The following is a 23,342-nucleotide window of genomic DNA, read 5'->3' on the forward strand; positions in this document are numbered from 1 at the left end:
TTTTCATTCATTAATCATTACACATCATCAATAATTATTCCTCCCAATCAAATACCCCATTGCGCTCTACATTAAATAGCTTGCAGGTCTCCTCCATAGAGCTCAGCTACCTTGTTTCTATCATATCTTAGGATTTCACCATTATAAACTCATCAGAGTAAGCTGAACTTAAAAGATAAATAATAAACATGTCCTGTTTAAACACTTTAAAACAAGTGCTATTGATCAATATCTCATTTCTTATCATATAAATGGTGTAAAAACCCAGTTTGTACACCTAATTTTTATATTAAATGGTTCACATGCTTTTCACTACCATAAATGTGTTCCATTATAGGAATACACCTTGGAAATTATCTCATTCACTGCCCATTTCGAAGCACTATCCATGTGCTCATGTGCAGATGGCAAATTACAGGAAAATTGTCTAAGTGCAATTTGTAACAACATTTTCAGTTTGCTCTTGAACTCCTTCAGAGTCTTCATTTCTAACAAGCACCATTCCTCCGCATTATGAATGTGATCAAGATCACACTTTTCATTCATTAATCATTACACATCACAAATAATTATTCCTCCCAATCAAATTCCCCATTGCGCTCTACATTAAATAGCTTGAAGGTCTTCTCCATAGAACTCAGCTACCTTGTTTCTATCATATCTTAGGATTTCACCATTATAAACTCATCAGAGTAAGCTGAACTTAAAAGATAACTAATAAACATGTCCTGTTTAAACACTTTAAAACAAGTGCTATTGATCAATATCTCATCTTTTATCATATAAATGGTGTAAAAAACCCAGTTTGTGCTCATTATTTTTATATTAAATGGTTCACATGCTTTTCACTATCATGGATGTGTTCCATTATAAGAATACACCTTGGAAATTGTCTCATTCACTGCCCATTTCAAAGCACTATCCATGTGCTCCTGTGCAGATGGCAAATTAACTCCTTCAGAGTCTTCATTTCTAACAAGCACCATTCCTCCGCATTATAAATGTGATCAAGATCACACTTTTCATTCATTAAACATTACACATCATCAATAATTATTCCTCCCAATCAAATACCCCATTGCGCTCTACATTAAATAGCTTGAAGGTCTTCTCCATAGAACTCAGCTACATTGTTTCTATCATATCTTAGGATTTCACCATTATAAACTCATCAGAGTAAGCTGAACTTAAAAGATAACTAATAAACATGTCCTGTTTAAACACTTTAAAACAAGTGCTATTCATCAATATATCATCTTTTATCATATAAATGGTGTAAAATATCCAGTTTGTGCTCATTATTTTTATATTGAATGGTTCACATGCTTTTCACTACTATAGATGTGTTCAATTATAAGAATACACCCTGGAATTATCTCATTCACTGCCCATTTTCAATCATTATATATGTGCTCATGTGCAGATGGCAAATTAGAGGGAAATTGTCTAAGTGCAATTTGTAACAACATTTTCAGTTTGCTCTTGAACTCCTTCAGAGTCTTCATTTCTAACAAGCACCATTCCTCCGCATTATAAATCTGATCAAGATCACACTTTTCATTCATTAAACATTACACATCATCAATAATTATTCCTCCCAATCAAATACCCCATTGCGCTCTACATTAAATAGCTTGCAGGTCTCCTCCATAGAGCTCAGCTACCTTGTTTCTATCATATCTTAGGATTTCACCATTATAAACTCATCAGAGTAAGCTGAACTTAAAAGATAAATAATAAACATGTCCTGTTTAAACACTTTAAAACAAGTGCTATTGATCAATATCTCATCTTTTATCATATAAACGGTGTAAAATATCCAGTTTGTGCTCATTATTTTTATATTGAATGGTTCACATGCTTTTCACTACCATAAATGTGTTCCATTATAAGAATACACCTTGGAAATTATCTCATTCACTGCCCATTTCCAAGCACTATCCATGTGCTCCTGTGCAGATGGCAAATTACAGGAAAATTGTCTAAGTGCAATTTGTAACAACATTTTCAGTTTGCTCTTGAACTCCTTCAGAGTCTTCATTTCTAACAAGCACCATTCCTCCGCATTATAAATGTGATCAAGATCACACTTTTCATTCATTAAACATTACACATCATCAATAATTATTCCTCCCAATCAAATACCCCATTGTGCTCTACATTAAATAGCTTGAAGGTCTTCTCCATAGAACTCAGCTACCTTGTTTCTATCATATCTTAGGATTTCACCATTATAAACTCATCAGAGTAAGCTGAACTTAAAAGATAAGTAATAAACATGTCCTGTTTAAACACTATAAAACAAGTGCTATTCATCAATATCTCATCTTTTATCATATAAATTGTGTAAAATATCCAGTTTGTGCTCATTATTTTTATATTGAATGGTTCACATGCTTTTCACTACCATAGATGTGTTCCATTATAAGAATACACCCTGGAATAATCTCATTCACTGCCAATTTTCATCATTATCTATGTGCTCATGTGCAGATGGCAAATTAGAGGGAAATTGTCTAAGTGCAATTTGTAACAACATTTTCAGTTTGCTCTTGAACTCCTTCAGAGTCTTCATTTCTAACAAGCACCATTCCTCCGCATTATAAATCTGATCAAGATCACACTTTTCATTCATTAAACATTACACATCATCAATAATTATTCCTCCCAATCAAATACCCCATTGCGCTCTACATTAAATAGCTTGCAGGTCTCCTCCATAGAGCTCAGCTACCTTGTTTCTATCATATCTTAGGATTTCACCATTATAAACTCATCAGAGTAAGCTGAACTTAAAAGATAAATAATAAACATGTCCTGTTTAAACACTTTAAAACAAGTGCTATTCATCAATATCTCATCTTTTATCATATAAATGGTGTAAAATATCCAGTTTCTGCTCATTATTTTTATATTGAATGGTTCACATGCTTTTGACTACCATAAATGTGTTCCATTATAAGAATACACCTTGGAAATTATCTCATTCACTGCCCATTTCCAAGCACTATCCATGTGCTCATGTGCCGATGGCAAATTAGATGAAAATTGTCTAAGTGCAATTTGTAACAACATTTTCAGTTTGCTCTTGAACTCCTTCAGAGTCTTCATTTCTAACAAGCACCATTCCTCCGCATTATAAATTTGATCAAGATCACACTTTTCATTCATTAAACATTACACATCATCAATAATTATTCCTCCCAATCAAATACCCCCTTGCGCTCTACATTAAATAGCTTGCAGGTCTCCTCCATAGAGCTCAGATACCTTGTTTCTATCATATCTTAGGATTTCACCATTATAAACTCATCAGAGTAAGCTGAACTTAAAAGATAAATAATAGACATGTCCTGTTTAAACACTTTAAAACAAGTGCTATTCATCAATATCTCATCTTTTATCATATAAATGGTGTAAAATATACAGTTTGTGCTCATTATTTTTATATTGAATGGTTCACATGCTTTTCACTACCATAAATGTGTTCCATTATAAGAAAACACCCTGGAAATTATCTCATTCACTGCCCATTTCCAAGCATTATCTATGTGCTCATGTGCAGATGGCAAATTAGAGGGAAATTGTCTAAGTGCAATTTGTAACAACATTTTCAGTTTGCTCTTGAACTCCTTCAGAGTCTTCAATTCTAACAAGCACCATTCCTCCGCATTATAAATCTGATCAAGATCACACTTTTCATTCATTAAACATTACACATCATCAATAATTATTCCTCCCAATCAAATACCCCATTGCGCTCTACATTAAATAGCTTGCAGGTCTCCTCCATAGAGCTCAGCTACCTTGTTTCTATCATATCTTAGGATTTCACCATTATAAACTCATCAGAGTAAGCTGAACTTAAAAGATAAATAATAAACATGTCCTGTTTAAACACTTTAAAACAAGTGCTATTGATCAATATCTCATCTTTTATCATATAAATGGTGTAAAAAGCCAGTTTGTACACACAATTTTTATATTAAATGGTTCACATGCTTTTCACTACCATAAATGTGTTCCATTATAAGAATACACCTTGGAAATTATCTCATTCACTGCCCATTTCTAAGCACTATCCATGTGCTCATGTGCAGATGGCAAATTACAGGAAAATTGTCTAAGTGCAATTTGTAACAACATTTTCAGTTTGCTCTTGAACTCCTTCAGAGTCTTCATTTCTAACAAGCACCATTCCTCCGCATTATAAATCTGATCAAGATCACACTTTTCATTCATTAAACATTACACATCACCAATAATTATTCCTCCCAATCAAATTCCCCATTGCGCTCTACATTAAATAGCTTGAAGGTCTTCTCCATAGAACTCAGCTACCTTGTTTCTATCATATCTTAGGATTTCACCATTATAAACTCATCAGAGTAAGCTGAACTTAAAAGATAACTAATAAACATGTCCTGTTTAAACACTTTAAAACAAGTGCTATTGATCAATATCTCATCTTTTATCATATAAATGGTGTAAAAAACCCAGTTTGTGCTCACTATTTTTATATTAAATGGTTCACATGCTTTTCACTATCATGGATGTGTTCCATTATAAGAATACACCTTGGAAATTGTCTCATTCACTGCCCATTTCGAAGCACTATCCATGTGCTCCTGTGCAGATGGCAAATTAGAGGGAAATTGTCTAAGTGCAAATTGTAACAACATTTTCAGTTTTCTCTTGAACTCCTTCAGAGTCTTCATTTCTAACAAGCACCATTCCTCCGCATTATGAATGTGATCAAGATCGCACTTTTCATTCATTAAACATTAAACATCACCAATAATTATTCCTCCCAATCAAATTCCCCATTGCGCTCTACATTAAATAGCTTGCAGGTCTCCTCCATAGAGCTCAGCTACCTTATTTCTATCATATCTTAGGATTTCACCATTATAAACACATCAGAGTAAGCTGAACTTAAAAGATAAATAATAAATATGTCCTGTTTAAACACTTTAAAACAAGTGTTATTGATCAATATCTCATTTTTTATCATATAAATGGTGTAAAAAGCCAGTTTGTACTCACTATTTTTATATTAAATGGTTCACATGCTTTTCACTACCATAAATGTGTTCCATTATAAGAATACACCTTGGTAATTATCTCATTCACTGCCCATTTCGAAGCACTATCCATGTGCTCCTGTGCAGATGGCATATTAGAGGAAAATTGTCTAAGTGCAATTTGTAACAACATTTTCAGTTTTCTCTTGAACTCCTTCAGAGTCTTCATTTCTAACAAGCACCATTCCTCCGCATTATAAATCTGATCAAAATCACACTTTTCATTCATTAAACATTACACATCATCAATAATTATTCCTCCCAATCAAATACCCCATTGCGCTCTACATTAAATAGCTTGAAGGCCTTCTCCATAGAACTCAGCTACCTTGTTTCTATCATATCTTAGGATTTCACCATTATAAACTCATCAGAGTAAGCTGAACTTAAAAGATAAATAATAAACATGTCCTGTTTAAACACCATAAAACAAGTGCTATTGATCAATATCTCATCTTTTATCATATAAATGGTGTAAAAATCCAGTTTGTGCTCACTATTTGTATATTAAATGGTTCACATGCTTTTCACTACCATGGATGTGTTCCATTATAAGAATACACCTTGGAAATTGTCTCATTCACTGCCCATTTCGAAGCACTATCCATGTGCTCCTGTGCAGATGGCAAATTAGAGGAAAATTGTCTAAGTGCAATTTGTAACAACATTTTCAGTTTGCTCTTGAACTCCTTCAGAGTCTTCAATTCTAACAAGCACCATTCCTCCGCATTATAAATCTGATCAAAATCACACTTTTCATTCATTAAACATTACACATCATCAATAATTATTCCTCCCAATCAAATACCCCATTGCGCTCTACATTAAATAGCTTGCAGGTCTCCTCCATAGAGCTCAGCTACCTTATTTCTATCATATCTTAGGATTTCACCATTATAAACTCATCAGAGTAAGCTGAACTTAAAATATAAATAATAAACATGTCCTGTTTAAACACTTTAAAACAAGTGCTATTGATCAATATCTCATCTTTTATCATATAAATGGTGTAAAAAACCCAGTTTGTACTCACTATTTTTATATTAAATGGTTCACATGCTTTTCACTACAATGGATGTGTTCCATTATAAGAATACACCCTGAAAATTGTCTCATTCACTGCCCATTTCCAAGCACTATCCATGTGCTCCTGTGCAGATGGCAAATTAGAGGGAAATTGTCTAAGTGCAATTTGTAACAACATTTTCAGTTTGCTCTTGAACTCCTTCAGAGTCTTCAATTCTAACAAGCACCATTCCTCCGCATTATAAATGTGATCAAAATCACACTTTCATTCATTAAACATTACACATCATCAATAATTATTCCTCCCAATCAAATACCCCATTGCGCTCTACATTAAATAGCTTGCAGGTCTCCTCCATAGAGCTCAGCTACCTTATTTCTATCATATCTTAGGATTTCACCATTATAAACTCATCAGAGTAAGCTGAACTTAAAAGATAAATAATAAACATGTCCTGTTTAAACACTTTAAAACAAGTGCTATTGATCAATATCTCATTTCTTATCATATAAATGGTGTAAAAAACCCAGTTTGTACTCACTATTTTTATATTAAATGGTTCACATGCTTTTCACTACAATGGATGTGTTCCATTATAAGAATACACCTTGGAAATTGTCTCATTCACTGCCCATTTCGAAGCACTATCCATGTGCTTCTGTGCAGATGGCAAATTAGAGGAAAATTGTCTAAGTGCAATTTGTAACAACATTTTCAGTTTGCTCTTGAACTCCTTCAGAGTCTTCAATTCTAACAAGCACCATTCCTCCGCATTATAAATCTGATCAAAATCACACTTTTCATTCATTAAACATTACACATCATCAATAATTATTCCTCCCAATCAAATACCCCATTGCGCTCTACATTAAATAGCTTGCAGGTCTCCTCCATAGAGCTCAGCTACCTTATTTCTATCATATCTTAGGATTTCACCATTATAAACTCATCAGAGTAAGCTGAACTTAAAAGATAAATAATAAACATGTCCTGTTTAAACACTTTAAAACAAGTGCTATTGATCAATATCTCATTTCTTATCATATAAATGGTGTAAAAAACCCAGTTTGTACTCACTATTTTTATATTAAATGGTTCACATGCTTTTCACTACAATGGATGTGTTCCATTATAAGAATACACCCTGAAAATTGTCTCATTCACTGCCCATTTCCAAGCACTATCCATGTGCTCCTGTGCAGATGGCAAATTAGAGGAAAATTGTCTAAGTGCAATTTGTAACAACATTTTCAGTTTTCTCTTGAACTCCTTCAGAGTCTTCAATTCTAACAAGCACCATTCCTCCGCATTATAAATGTGATCAAAATCACACTTTCATTCATTAAACATTACACATCATCAATAATTATTCCTCCCAATCAAATACCCCATTGCGCTCTACATTAAATAGCTTGCAGGTCTCCTCCATAGAGCTCAGCTACCTTATTTCTATCATATCTTAGGATTTCACCATTATAAACTCATCAGAGTAAGCTGAACTTAAAAGATAAATAATAAACATGTCCTGTTTAAACACTTTAAAACAAGTGCTATTCATCAATATCTCATTTCTTATCATATAAATGGTGTAAAAAACCCAGTTTGTACTCACTATTTTTATATTAAATGGTTCACATGCTTTTCACTACAATGGATGTGTTCCATTATAAGAATACACCCTGAAAATTGTCTCATTCACTGCCCATTTCCAAGCACTATCCATGTGCTCCTGTGCAGATGGCAAATTAGAGGAAAATTGTCTAAGTGCAATTTGTAACAACATTTTCAGTTTTCTCTTGAACTCCTTCAGAGTCTTCAATTCTAACAAGCACCATTCCTCCGCATTATAAATGTGATCAAAATCACACTTTCATTCATTAAACATTACACATCATCAATAATTATTCCTCCCAATCAAATACCCCATTGCGCTCTACATTAAATAGCTTGCAGGTCTCCTCCATAGAGCTCAGCTACCTTATTTCTATCATATCTTAGGATTTCACCATTATAAACACATCAGAGTAAGCTGAACTTAAAAGATAAATAATAAATATGTCCTGTTTAAACACTTTAAAACAAGTGCTATTGATCAAAATCTCATTTTTTATCATATAAATGGTGTAAAAAGCCAGTTTGTATTCACTATTTTTATATTAAATGGTTCACATGCTTTTCACTACCATAAATGTGTTCCATTATAAGAATACACCTTGGAAATTATCTCATTCACTGCCCATTTCGAAGCACTATCCATGTGCTCCTGTGCAGATGGCATATTAGAGGAAAATTGTCTAAGTGCAATTTGTAACAACATTTTCAGTTTTCTCTTGAACTCCTTCAGAGTCTTCATTTCTAACAAGCACCATTCCTCCGCATTATAAATCTGATCAAAATCACACTTTTCATTCATTAAACATTACACATCATCAATAATTATTCCTCCCAATCAAATACCCCATTGCGCTCTACATTAAATAGCTTGCAGGTCTCCTCCATAGAGCTCAGCTACCTTATTTCTATCATATCTTAGGATTTCACCATTATAAACTCATCAGAGTAAGCTGAACTTAAAAGATAAATAATAAACATGTCCTGTTTAAACACTTTAAAACAAGTGCTATTGATCAATATCTCATTTCTTATCATATAAATGGTGTAAAAAACCCAGTTTGTACTCACTATTTTTATATTAAATGGTTCACATGCTTTTCACTACAATGGATGTGTTCCATTATAAGAATACACCCTGAAAATTGTCTCATTCACTGCCCATTTCCAAGCACTATCCATGTGCTCCTGTGCAGATGGCAAATTAGAGGAAAATTGTCTAAGTGCAATTTGTAACAACATTTTCAGTTTTCTCTTGAACTCCTTCAGAGTCTTCAATTCTAACAAGCACCATTCCTCCGCATTATAAATGTGATCAAAATCACACTTTCATTCATTAAACATTACACATCATCAATAATTATTCCTCCCAATCAAATACCCCATTGCGCTCTACATTAAATAGCTTGCAGGTCTCCTCCATAGAGCTCAGCTACCTTATTTCTATCATATCTTAGGATTTCACCATTATAAACACATCAGAGTAAGCTGAACTTAAAAGATAAATAATAAATATGTCCTGTTTAAACACTTTAAAACAAGTGCTATTGATCAATATCTCATTTTTTATCATATAAATGGTGTAAAAAGCCAGTTTGTATTCACTATTTTTATATTAAATGGTTCACATGCTTTTCACTACCATAAATGTGTTCCATTATAAGAATACACCTTGGAAATTATCTCATTCACTGCCCATTTCCAAGCACTATCCATGTGCTCCTGTGCAGATGGCATATTAGAGGAAAATTGTCTAAGTGCAATTTGTAACAACATTTTCAGTTTGCTCTTGAACTCCTTCAGAGTCTTCATTTCTAACAAGCACCATTCCTCCGCATTATAAATCTGATCAAAATCACACTTTTCATTCATTAAACATTACACATCATCAATAATTATTCCTCCCAATCAAATACCCCATTGCGCTCTACATTAAATAGCTTGCAGGTCTCCTCCATAGAGCTCAGCTACCTTGTTTCTATCATATCTTAGGATTTCACCATTATAAACTCATCAGAGTAAGCTGAACTTAAAAGATAAATAATAAACATGTCCTGTTTAAACACTTTAAAACAAGTGCTATTGATCAATATCTCATCTTTTATCATATAAATGGTGTAAAAAATCCAGTTTGTGCTCACTATTTTTATATTAAATGGTTCACATGCTTTTCACTACCATGGATGTGTTCCATTATAAGAATACACCCTGAAAATTGTCTCATTCACTGCCCATTTCCAAGCACTATCGATGTGCTCCTGTGCATATGGCAAATTAGAGGGAAAATTGTCCAAGTCCAATTTGTAACAACATTTTCAGTTTGCTCTTGAACTCCTTCAGAGTCTTCATTTCTAACAAGCACCATTCCTCCGCATTATAAATGTGATCAAGATCACACTTTTCATTTATTAATCATTACACATCATCAATAATTATTCCTCCCAATCAAATACCCCATTGCGTTCTACATTAAATAGCTTGCATAGTATTCAATTATGTATTTGAATATTATTATAAATTCATGTTTTAATGATATGAGATTCCTAGGTGAACAATAAAGATGTCTCTAATTTTTACTCTTAATGATAAATGATATAATGACCGTTCTATCATGGTTTGTTCTCATTTTTTTTAACAGGCAGGAGTCCTATAATATACGACTCAACATTCAATTATGATATTTTTTAATATCTTGGATTAAAATTTTGTTATGCCTCTCCCCCCCTTTTTTTTTTGTTTAAAACTCCAAGCAGTTGCTGAGGCTCTGAGTCAGTGGAAATACCTTGTTGAAAGATTAATGTGATGTGTGGATATGGGGTACCATACGGTTTAATTTTGTTTTGCAGATTAAAAAAACCCAGAATCGTGAGAGAGATATTGTTTGAGTACATCATAATGTAAATCATAAGGAAAAATTAGATGTACTGTAAAATATATATGAACTATCATTGCAAACCTTTCCCCCAATTTACCCCCTCTTCTTTCTGGAACCCTATGGAATTTGTGTTGTTTTCAATCTTCTGCCCTATGTTGCAGTGCTTGTCGCATACGAAAAATTTGCAAAGTTGGATTTCACTTGTGAAAACTGTTTACAATCTAAATTTCTGAATTGGCGTTTCTGATATTGTTTGATTTTATTTTTACATTTGGAAGCTGAGTATTTTAACTTGTGGGTTTGTTTTTAAAGTAGAAATTCTATCATTTTTCTGTCTTCTAGTCCTAATTTCAGATATTCATTGGATTTGGATTTAACCCTCTCATCTGAAGTAAGTTTCCTTTTTTACTTAATTTAATGTGTATATGATTCCTTATCATTTTTACCACACAACTCTTTCACATGTATAAAATATACAAACACCATTCAATTGAAGGATTCTTACTTACAGAATTTACATTTAATTTACCACAGATATATTGGACTGCTCTCTCTCTCTCTCTCTCTCTCTCTCTCTCTCTCTCTGAAATCCCCATCTATTCTCTCTCTCTCTCTCTCTCTCTCTCTCTCTCTCTCTCTCTCTCTCTCTCTCTCTCTCTTTTGAATATTTTACAGTTCTTACATGGTTCTCTATTTAAGGATGGCTGGAGAAAACCCAAGACGTTTTAATTTGAGAAGAAAGAAGACATCCGAGGTAATAGTCATAAATTGTGGTGATTTACCATAGTCATTAACGCCTATGCTAAAATCAATAACTGAATATTTCAATAGACTTCAAAAATATACAAATCCAAACAAAAACTAAAATCATGTATTACTTTTTTTTTTACTGAAAGGTTATTCAATGCAATGAAATAACTTCAAAGCCCAAATTCATCCCATCTCTCCCCAATTAGCACAGAGCCTCTCTCTCTCTCTCTCTCTCTCTCTCTCTCTCTCTCTCTCTCTCTCTCTATCTCTCTCTCTCTCCACTCGAGTTTTATTTAATCATGATGTGGTGTTTAGAGGGACACTTACTTCAATTTAACCAAATCAATTAATATTTGGCAGTTTTTAATTTTCTTATGATCTAGAAAATGAAAAAAGATAATGTATTTGCACAAAGTAAAAACAAGTTATTTGGAAATAATTGTGCCATGCAGTAGCAATGTATAGAGATGTTTCTATTACTGATAATTCATATAACCTTTCGTTTACAATTAGGCAGAAACTAGATTTTGGAATTAGAGAGCCTTTCTCACATTATTATCATTTGAAGAGTCCAACCATGTTGTGTACATACGGGAAATCTCAGTTAATACCTCACAAGTCTGTTGTGTACGTCTCCAATTTCATGTCACGCACACGTAGATTATAGTGGTTGGTCTTATCAAACAATTAATTCTTTTTATACAGAATATTGTGTTATAATACATAGATTGGGGAGATGGGGGGGGGGGGGGGGTTACTCCATAGGAGCCTTCCGCTTCGCTAAAAATAATGGGGGAAATTCCCTCCCCCAAATCTGTTGATTATGCGTATGCGCGTTTTATCATGACACAAATATTTTATCTTGCACATACACCAAATGCTGAAAAACGAAGTTTGTGTCAGCTCAGTGTGGACGTTTCTGATCTACAGACACAATTGGAATCAAAATGCACATTAACTTCTCTAGTTACGCCACGTTCCCTTACACTTTTAATCGTGCAAAAGTAGATAACATTAAAGCTGAACACAGCTCGTAAATAGGCAATGTCCGCCATATTTCTCATTCATCACCGCTTTCCCTACAACTCTTATGTATGGAGGTCTTAGTCTGGTACCACACTTGTTGACCTTTCACAGCTACTACGTGGGAGAATCTCCCCTTTACCAACTTGACTTTTCTTACGCAAAAGTTGTTATTATTATAAATAAAAAAATAAATAAAATACCTTATATTTATTTTACAATTTGAATGCATTTGCAATCAATTTAAATGTGATTACTTCTATATGACTATCAGTTTGCAATTACAACTTGTATTGCTGTGATCAAAAAACCATTATTTTGTTTGCATGTTACAATACAAGGCTCAAATGGTGTCACTTCTTTTATTATAGGTATTATTGTTCAATATTGCAAACATTGTGCAAAAAAATATCTGTGAACCATCAATGATGACATCAAGGATAAACTCAGAAAATTTATTTTGCTTAGACTATGAATTTGTAGTGAAACTCATTGAAATATAATACCAGTTTAATACCGAGCGCAGCGAGAGGCGGGCGAAGCCCGCCTCGCGAAGCGAGGATTAATGGTAACACGTATATATAAGAAAATCAGTGAAAAATGAAAGTTGAATCAGGGGTACTAAGGCCAAAAAAAATTTCTTCCAGCCCTGGGCGCCGCCATTTTGGCAGCCATTTTGTTTTTAAAAAGTTAATTCGATCATTATTTGACCGGTACTTATCGATGTTTGTTGCCCCTAAACTCGATTAAAATGTTCCAGTATTTAAATAGAAGGTAATTTGAATCAAAAGAAATAAAAGAGGACACCGAATAAGTTTCAATAGTGCTTCAGTCAAGAAACACGACTAGGTCTATGTATGTCTTATCAAATTATCAGATGGAAAATAAAAACATTAATATCAATGATCTGATCTTTTATATATTGAATAAAGTATTCAATTTTATAACTGCGGCATTTATATGAATTAAATTGATAAACAATGAAAGAAGAAATAAAAAAAAGTTCGGAATAACGTAACTCTCTTCGGCTATTTCCGAAGATGAAACGTGTATTACGTTTGAAACATGACGTCATAATGTAGACTGAGCACGCGACGTTTCGTTAAACTTTGGCTAATGCTTTGAGTAGTCAACCAGACGGATCCTATTTATTCTACAAAAATCAAACTGCACTGAGTTAAATCTGCGCTCGGTCCAACGGTCACACCGTTTACATATTAATATTTATTACCTAGGATAGATTTTTTAGTACACAAAACTATTTCTCCAATATTATTTTGGACTGGTCTCTGTTTTAACCTCTGTAATATCCCTTATAATAATCATGATACTGGTTTAAAAAATTCTGTCAAATTTAATGGTTTTGCACTTTTTCCACGTGCTACACAGCTCTTATCGGTAGCATGTACAAACGGGTCTTCCCAATCACTTTGATTTTTACTGACAGTGCCGGCCAGCCAGGATTAATCACGCCTCACTGCACGTGGGTTGGCTACTTCACCTGGCAAGTGGCACCACTGGCCGAGTATTTTTTTTTTTAGTTGCTTCAGAGTAAAACCTGGGTGTTTATTATATCTTTGTATAAGGCCTACTGGCACTGTACCAGTTATCGGCTATAATTTAACATTTTCTTTTCGTGTTTTCTTATTTCTTGATATATTGGAATAAAACTTTATGGCTAATACTTTAAATTGTGAACTCCTTATTTATCCATCGGTTAGATTATATCATTATTTAGAACCCAAAACATATTGTTTCTGTGCCTTTTACCACGCCCCGAATTTGCCGAGGTTTTATGATTTACATTTACTGTACCAGTTATCAGCTTCGTGATAATAACAGAGTCAAATCCTTGTACATGTTGATTTTATATTCTGCAAAGTGTTGATTGAATTATGTCCCTTGCGGGGTCAGCCTATTAGGTCTTAGGGGTTATTATAGCGAGCGCAGCGCCGGCGAGCGAAGCGAGCTCTAAGAACCAGTGTGCGCGGGAAAAAGAACGAGCTAAACCTTCGTCCCATAATGCTCTCTAATGTTTTCACCCGTGGTGCTATGCCAAAAATGGCCGACTTTTAACTCGTAATTTACAGTGACTTAAAGTTTGAAGACACGTTTTAAGTACCGCATATGCTATGGCGAGACTCAAAAGATTTGTTACATGCTTCCATACCTCCGTATTGAGCAGAGAAACGTAAACAAAGACGAACAAAGTCATGGATGACGTCACAGTGCACTCGCGCTTTATTTCCCGCGATAAATTTAGAGGTGGATCAAACATCTGTAATGCTTTTACTAGCTATTCCAGAATAGACTGCGATACCTGCCTCATTGACGGATGATATGTTTTTATTTATTTTTTAATATAGAGATTTTATATATATATATATATATATATATATATATATATATTAGCAAGAGTCATACTTTACTGTCATAACGATCCATTTTTAAGCTAATTGTGCATGCATGAGTAGGGAGGAAATAAACAATAGGACATTTTGAAATAAATAAAAAGGAATAAAATGAAAAAATAAAGTTAAAAAAATTATGTAGATATTGCATATAGTCAGACCATTAAATTTAAAAGTGGGAAATTACACACCTACAAACAGATACCGGACTCTCTCTCTCTCTCTCTCTCTCTCTCTCTCTCTCTCTCTCTCTCTCTCTCTCTCTCTCGCTGGGAAGGGGGTTGCGCTGTATGTATCATAACCATTAAAATTAGTACATTTGACATACTTATTGTAGAGCAATACTCTCTCAAAAATTCTTTGACGTTCGTTGATACCTAAATAAAACTATACGTTGCCAATGATGCAAGGTATGTGTAATTTTTGCTGCGCTTGCCATAACGGTAGCACCGTAAAACATATAACATAAATAAAACTCAACAAATTATTCTTTTATCATCATACGGTAATATACACAATCATACGCTAATCAATGCATAATTATACAATCAGGCGTTCAACTGCGCAATGAATCTCTCAGAATTTAGTGAGTTCCTTTTGTTTATAAATGTTATAGCGAGCTCCATAGACAACGTGTACGAACGGAGGAAATTCGAGTTGAAATCTGCACATTGTTCAAAGAAAATTTTGTGGACCCGCGTGAAAACATTCTACTATCCCAATTGGATACTATCTACTGGTGATCCTTTTCGGTCTTCACCAATAACGTGCGAGTACCCATTATTGCCGAGTATCCATTATTGCCGATTGTTATTAAAACAGCAAGATTTCCGCTATCTATTCGTAGTTTTCAGCTACAAGCCAAAATAAATAAATAACAGAATTTTTAAGACACTTAGTCTATAAGAGTTGGGAATGAAGAAAATCTTTTTCAAACAGTTTGAACCCATGCACCTTACACTGGCGTCGGAAGCAAAATGAAAGTGGGGGGGGGGGGGGCTAGACTAATCCTCAGAAATATTGAGAAAAAAGTAATTCCCAAAATCTTGGAAATCCTAATCCGGGGGGGGGGGGGGGGGGGGGGGGGGGCTAGTATGCTTCTGAATCCAACTTCTCAATCTTTCAAGGTAAATTTTTGAACAATTATCTTTCCTGCAAGAAAAAGTCAGTGGGGGGGGGGGGGGGGGGCTGAACCCTCTACCATACTATGTTTCTAATGGTAAGGTATAACTTTGTAAAAAAAGTAGGGGGGGGGCTAAGCCCCCCCCCCCTAGCCCCCCCCCCGGTTCCGACGCCTATGCCTTAACAATGGTAAGCCTATCAAAACGTATCACAGCTGTAGTGTATCCGTGCGATGACACATGCCACTGAATCTTTGACTTGTAATCCACTTTGATGACAGGGCATTTTTTGTTTAGGTCCAAATTCGAAGAATATTTACCTCCGTGTTATGATATTTGACAAAAAATAAGCAAGATACAATTCCTATTACACAATATTTAAAAGGTAGTACAAAACAGATAAGCAAAATTTTTCCTATCATTCAATTTTTCTGAAATTTTTATATTTTTTTCTTTAGAATAAAATCTTACAATACGTAAAATTTAAAAAAAATCCGACCTCACAATTTTTGCCCACATTGCCCCAAACCTACCATTTGAACTTCCGCTCGGTCGTCCGCTTGCTTGTAAGACGCCATTTTGTTTTCAACCTGAGGCGGATCAAAGATTTATCAACACGCACCTGCGCTGTAAATCAGAGGCGTTGCTATTAACTTGCACACACATTATTTCTTTAACTGGACTCACTAAAACTTATTTTTAAAAAGCTTTTATTAAATAAACAATGCATTCTTTTTAATTTTTAATCATTTATCCCAAGACATGCGAAGCACATGTTCCCCCGTTTGTGTGCATGTGGCCGCAGGAACATTGAAAAGAATATTGCTTATAATCTGATTAAATTGCGTTTCTGATATAATTTTTTTTAATGTTATATTCTTACATTTTATCTTATATTGATAGATTCTTTTAAATTTGTGACCTTTTTACCGATTAATTACTGGAAAATAACGAAAAGATATGAGCGGCAATAATGGGTACTCGAACTTCCTGTAAATCAAGGTCATGGACAGGGTTTAATTTTAGCCAGCAGTAAGTCGATATTAATAAAATATATTCCTCAAATTAACTAAATGAACAGTGCAGAGATTTGCCTAGAAATTTTTACATTTTATGTGGGCGTACAAGATGCCTCGCCGTGTTATTCGTTTTTCTGTCTTTTTTTAACGTTTTTGATATTTTATATGCCAGGTTTTCCTGGCAAGTATAATTTCAAAATCGTTAAATTTTGGACTAAGACATGTAGTGTCAACCGTTTTCTATGGCAATATATTTTAACATAACTTTTTTTAATTGCTAAAAACCTATCTTTCTACAATACATCTAAATTTTCCAGGGGATAAACATTAATGACTTCATATCAAATTTCATTTTTTTTTAAATATTTTCAAATGTATATAAGTTAATATTTTATTTTAGTAATGTTAACGGTAAGGGAATTGTTTAAATAAATAATTAGCTATAAAAATGCCGAAATCGCAGGGTCCGTAAAAGCTGAAGACACGAATTGTGTAGACACCTCTTGGAAAGAAGATTAGGCGCGTGAAAGCGAACAGTACAGTGAGTACTGTCAGCAGACCTTAAGTTAGTGAGTTAAACGCTAAATATGGGATAAATCCGATCGCTACCGTATATATGAGACAGGAAAACTTGATTATTAGGCCTACTATAAAAACATGGACATTTCTGGATGATATCTGAATCATGCCTAAAGGTAATTATACATACGTATTGTTTATCGTTCGACCGAGCCGTTGACATTGATGATTGAAGCAATTCTCATGAAACAATATATCCTGGGCCCACACTGTGGCCACAGGGCTTTTGTGATCGACAGTTGTGTATGTCCGAAGTATTCGACAAATTTGGACACGCAGTGCCTGTGATCTGCAAATATGTTCGTTCCTTGAGCTTTGGTCATTTGTGCATGGACCTCTGTATAGACCAATCCACACTTTACAAAAGTTATGTCCCTTGGCCGCCATATTTGGGGGGAAAACCCACAGTAGCCTTTGTAGTTACGAGGTCTGTAACTTTGTCATTTGACCATAAAATTCGTTCCTTTTCCGTTGTGTATTTTGATTGCCCCAGAATGGGGCAACATACACATCAAATGAATAGATTAAATTTAAAGAGATTTTATCACATGACATCCAAATATTTGGTACAGTGAGGTTGCCTTTAACGAATCACTAAGTAAATTCGCGTTGATAGTACTGTACGTAACCAAGCCCGAGTTAAATTCATAATACAACATTGTTTTATTGTTCCATGCTTGACTCATAACATCATATATTTCTTTCCCATCACCCAATGATTAAACAAAAATTATCGCTGTACTTTGATGAACAATGTTTTCTCCCTTAGCGGATCATTTTCTCCATTACCGAATCATGTGATATACAGCTGATTATTTTTTGTTAGGGACAGTGTCAAATATTTTTTTTTATTAAGTTTTAATATGCAGTTATAACTCATGTCGCGAGGGGATGCTCCGCTTAGCAGTGCCCATACATGTTGATAGCAATTCAGAGGCCTGTGATTTGTGCAAGTTTAAGTTTTCTTAAAAAAAAATAGGACATCCATTACTTTTCAGTAGAGAAATACTCGAGTTATTATTTTTTTAGGGTATCAATAGTGTCAGCTTGCTCTCAGGAATTACAGAGTAATTTCCCCTTATTTAACATGATTGAGTCATTAGAGTTCATGTCCGTTAAGTGTCGACTGGCTCCTTAAAAACTCCCCTGATAATTAAAACTAGGTGTAGTATATATTTTTTTTTTTTTGCTTATATTTACCAGGGACGTATATACGTCCCTGTATTTACATTTTCTGCTGTCTTTGTGTGTAAGGCCTAAAAACAAAAATTGTGTGTTTAAGGTAACATTGATGAAAACATTAGGTTAGGTAGGTAGGGATTTTTTTTAATTTTATCATATATTTTTTGTATGAATCCTAAGAATGTTTGTTTCTTTCATATTTAAAAACGTATTTTTTATTGGAAATAAGATAATATTCACAATCGGATAAAATCAGACATCTTACAGAAAATTTTTGAAGCATGGGGGGAAGTTTGTCAGAGTAAGTGCGCGGTGCAGCATTAAAGCGCCTAAGCGGGCGAAATCACTGTGCGTAATAATATAACCATTTGATGAAACGTACTACATGATTAATCTCAGCGAGATTCGTCGAGACTGAAAAATTTTTGACGGACGTCTCTTCTGAATCACAGACCAGTGCCACACAAAGTGATTCGGGAAAATTTGCCCCAACTTAGGCCGGTTGTTACGATAGAAATACGCTGAATTAAATCATCTGCTCGCTTCAACTTTTTACTTTGAACATCCCTTTAACTCCCTATCAACATAAAATGTTAGCTTCCTACTGTTAAAAGAGTTATATCCCACAAAATATGAACTTGTTTATTTTTCAATTCATTTCCACACTCATTCACATCTCCAATGCTGAAGAGTTCCAGTCAAGGTCACAAATAGCCTGTTTCAGAATATGTCGTGCTCAAAGATTTCAACCTAGCATTTAATGCGCATCTTTTAACCCCAAGGAACCCCAAGGAAACCCCAAGGAACCCCAAGGAAACCCCAAGGAACCCCAAGGAACCCCAAGGAACCCAAATTATAGAATTTAATAACTATTAATACCCTAGGGGGTCTCATTAGAGTGCAAGGGTCACCCCTCAGTACCCCAAGGATACCCCATGGATACCCCAAGGAACCCCAAAGATGCCGAAATAATACAGATTTATAACTCTTGATGCACCATAGAACCCAAAGGAACCTCAAGGATACCCTAAAAATAAAAAATTTAAACTCTTGGTACCCCTGGGGACTCATTAGTATCCAAGACCCACCTCTAAAAACCCCAGGGAATCCCATGGATATCCAAGGAACTCCAAGGATACCCTAATAATACAGATTTATAACTTCTGATACACCATAGAACCCAAAGGATACCATAATACCGTATATCAGGTTTTTTCCGCGTGTATTTAATTTCCGCTTTGTTCGCGACGATTTCCGAATCGCGGAAAATAAATCAGCGTAAATTTGATACAAAGTTTCGTTTTTGTAATAGAGTTCTCTCTTTCCTGATAAAGTGTACAGGTAAATAAAAGTACGGTGAACTGTGTTCAATTAGTTTACTTAGAGGTACAAATTGCGGGATCGGAGGACAAGATTTGTAAGCCTCGTTGTTTATTTAATAATCCACTGACAAGCTTATTAATTAAAACGGTCGCTTTCCTTACGTAAACCGATGTCTAATTATACCTAAGCCACTGGTACATGTAACGATACATGATCTATTTATTTATGACTGTTTGCGTCTCCGAAAATAATTATCGGTAATTATTTCACATTAAGGAAAACGTGTAATGGATTCATTGTCCAAATTTTTCATTACAAAGAGCGACAATTTAGATACTTTCCCCCTCTTTCCTTACATGTTTAAACAATCGTAAATTATATTTACAATGTGACTTTGAAATAGTGAAAATTGGATTCGCGTAAATTTAATATACCGTTTTAGGCTCTGATTCGCGGAAAAAACATGACGCGGAAAAAACCTGATATACGGTAATACAAAATTAAAACTCTTGATACCCCTGGGGACTCATTGACTTTCCAGACACACCTGTAAGAACCACAGGGATATCCCAAGGAACTCCAAGAATACCCCAATAATACAGAATCATAATTCTTGATACACCATAGAGCCCCAAAGATATCGCAAGGAACCCCAAAATTACCCCAAGGATACCCTAATAATACAAATTTAAAATTCTTGATACCCCTTGGGACTCATTGTTATCCCTTACACATCCTACAGATACTTCAAGGAACTCCAAGGATACCAGTACACCAGTAATTTAAATTTTATAATTTTTGACATCCCAAGGAACCCTAAGGATACCCTAATAACACAATTTTATATCTCTTGATACACCTTGGGGTCTTTTTTGATATCCCAAACACCACAAGGTATCCCACGGAACCCCATGGATACCCCATGGAACTTAAAGGATACCCTTTAATACAGATTCATAAAAGTTGATACCCCATAGAACCCAATGGAACCCCAAGGGGACTCATTGGTATCCCAGACTTACCTCTAAAAAGCCTAAGGAACCCCACGGAAATCCCAAGAAACTCTAAAAGATACCCTAATAAAACAGACTTATAAATCTTAATACACCATAGAAAAGGATACCCTAATAATACAAATTTCAAACACTTGATAGCTAGGTCATCACTAGGTATCCAAAGGAACCCTATGGAACTCCAATGATACATCCATACATTTATGACCTTTGATACACCAGGGCACTTAGTGTATACCATTAATACTCTGTGTAATTTGGTTCAATTGGAGACCATAATACATCATATGCTTTATATGCATTGTTTTTCAATGCCTATTTGTGACAACTTTATTTCCCAAATAACCTAAGATAAACTCATCTATGGTGACTTATTTTTGCAATCAACCTTAATCTACAACTGTGTTGTTCTAACACCTATAGGGCAAGAACTGATTCTTAGCAAGAAATATTTGTGAGGATGAGATTCCCGGGACCTCTTGAAAAATTCTTTCCCGCAAGTAAAAGTTAATTGCTTTCCAGTATTTGATAAACACACATGAAAAAAATGACATTCTCATAAAAATGTCAACCCGAAGAACCTTAAATATACTCTAATGTACTCGAACAACACTCCAATTGTATGGTATTTACATGTACCTAGTATTACCTAAATTGATAAACTAAAACAAGATGCATTGATTATTTGAATGACTCCTTTTAGGAAAAAGGAACAACTAGCTCTCGGTCTTTATACACAAGTTATTTACTGATGATATCTGTTTAAGCTTAAATAATAAGCTTAAAATGGTTGATATAAATCAATGTGTTTTTTTTTAATCCTTATTTTTAGTTTAGTATGTAAAGTTCTACTATGTAAGGGGGGGGGGGGTATATTTTTTTCGCACAGTAAACAGCACTCCTTGCACACGTACGCTTTTCACCGCTGCAACCCGAGTTCGATCCCCCTGATCGACAGTGGTTGTATGTGATAGGGTATAGCATTCGCCCGCTTGGACACGTGGATTCTCTCCGGGTACTCCGGCTTCTTCCCACACCAATGACCCCCTCGTGTTAACATCCGTGCCAACGAGAGATATTAATATAAGTTGTAAAACTTGCTTATTAATCGTTGTAAAATAAAAAAAAGTTCAGTTTTTTAAACAGCATTTCTTGAAACATATTTTCCAAGTTTTTGCATCCTCTTTTCCTTTGATTTTTATGCACATCATAAGTTAAATGTACCTCAAATACAACCAGGCTGGTATATACTTTTTATTATTCTTTCTCCTTGTAATTTTATTCAAATTTTTTATTGTCTTATAAAAAAAACACCTTTTTTTAAGGATTTTAAGTAAGAGAGAGGAAGAGAGGGGGGGGGGGGGGGGAGAGAGAGAGTATTAATAAAATTGTTTGATATCGTCAATTATCAATCAATGGCCTACATGTCTATGACTAAACAAGTTAATGAGAGTAATATAATAGTTCAGATTTTATCTTTGTGAAAAAGGGCTAAAACTATTCATTGTGTTTTAATTTGAGTTTTGATAAACAATTTGCTGTAGGGATTCTCCAGATGTACATTTTTATTAAACATAATTAATCAATACAAATTCAGCAACAATTAATAAGGATTGTCTTGGGTCCAAACTGTGTACTGCTTTTGCTTTGAATTCCCCTTGTAATCCAGACAAAAAGTCCATTGGAGCTATCCAAACTTCATGAGGTTTGTCTACCCCCAATAAACAAGGAAATGTAGGTATCAGGGTTGTCTACCCCTAATAAACAAGGAGATGTAGGTATAGGTAAATATATTGCAACAGTGATGGTGAAGCCATTGTGTCTACATGTAAAGGGTGATGTTGGCCCTTTAATCCCTGTCCAAGAGCTACTACGAATAAGGAGATTAATAATAATTTAGTTTAAAATGACCATCCAGCCCTCTTAAGGTACTTCACTACACCTAAGCTTATACTTTTTAAGACACTAGTCACAAGATGGCGATATAATGTTTTTTAAATTTTGTTTCAATCCATTCAGATGTATATCGTCATAGCTTTGTGGTTAAAGCAGGGGTGTGCAATTACAAAATTTGGCCACTAGCCCAGGGGCTAGTGGGAGTACCAAAGTTACTAGCCCAAGATTCAAAGTTACTAGCCAGACTATTTCGGACATGTCAACATTTCATTTTATAAAAAAAACCTAAATTTTATGTACATAATTTTTTCTCCTGTATGATACTAGTATATAATTATTAATATATGAAATATTTATTACTTGCATGTTTTTTGTGGTAGACTAGTTCAAAAATATTCAACTTCATTGATCTCTCAAATTTTAGTTAC

The 23,342-nt window shown here is 34.4% G+C and overlaps 3 protein-coding genes across 5 annotated transcripts in view; 2 read left to right on the top strand and 1 right to left on the bottom strand.

Moving 5' to 3' along the window:
• LOC136276615 (plasminogen-like) overlaps positions 1-23,342 on the bottom strand; it is a 323,562-nt gene that overhangs the window by 24,203 nt on the left and 276,017 nt on the right. The window lies entirely within an intron of this gene.
• The window catches only part of LOC136269712 (serine/threonine-protein phosphatase 6 regulatory ankyrin repeat subunit B-like), a 267,148-nt gene that overhangs the window by 16,104 nt on the left and 227,702 nt on the right, over positions 1-23,342 (top strand). The window lies entirely within an intron of this gene.
• The window catches only part of LOC105341065 (uncharacterized), a 109,031-nt gene continuing 96,439 nt past the window's right edge, over positions 10,751-23,342 (top strand). The window contains exons 1-2 of one of the 2 annotated variants that reach the window (XM_034478548.2): positions 10,751-10,988; positions 11,297-11,351. In XM_034478548.2, coding sequence (XP_034334439.2) covers positions 11,298-11,351 — 54 coding nt within the window. In that variant the 5' untranslated portion in view covers positions 10,751-10,988; position 11,297. Of the gene's footprint in view, positions 10,989-11,296; positions 11,352-17,432; positions 17,617-23,342 lie in introns of those variants that run through there. The other variant, XM_066089049.1, reaches the window with a different exon arrangement.

The sequence above is a fragment of the Magallana gigas genome, chromosome 6, assembly GCF_963853765.1.
Source record: "Magallana gigas chromosome 6, xbMagGiga1.1, whole genome shotgun sequence".
NCBI classification, from domain to species: domain Eukaryota; kingdom Metazoa; phylum Mollusca; class Bivalvia; order Ostreida; family Ostreidae; genus Magallana; species Magallana gigas.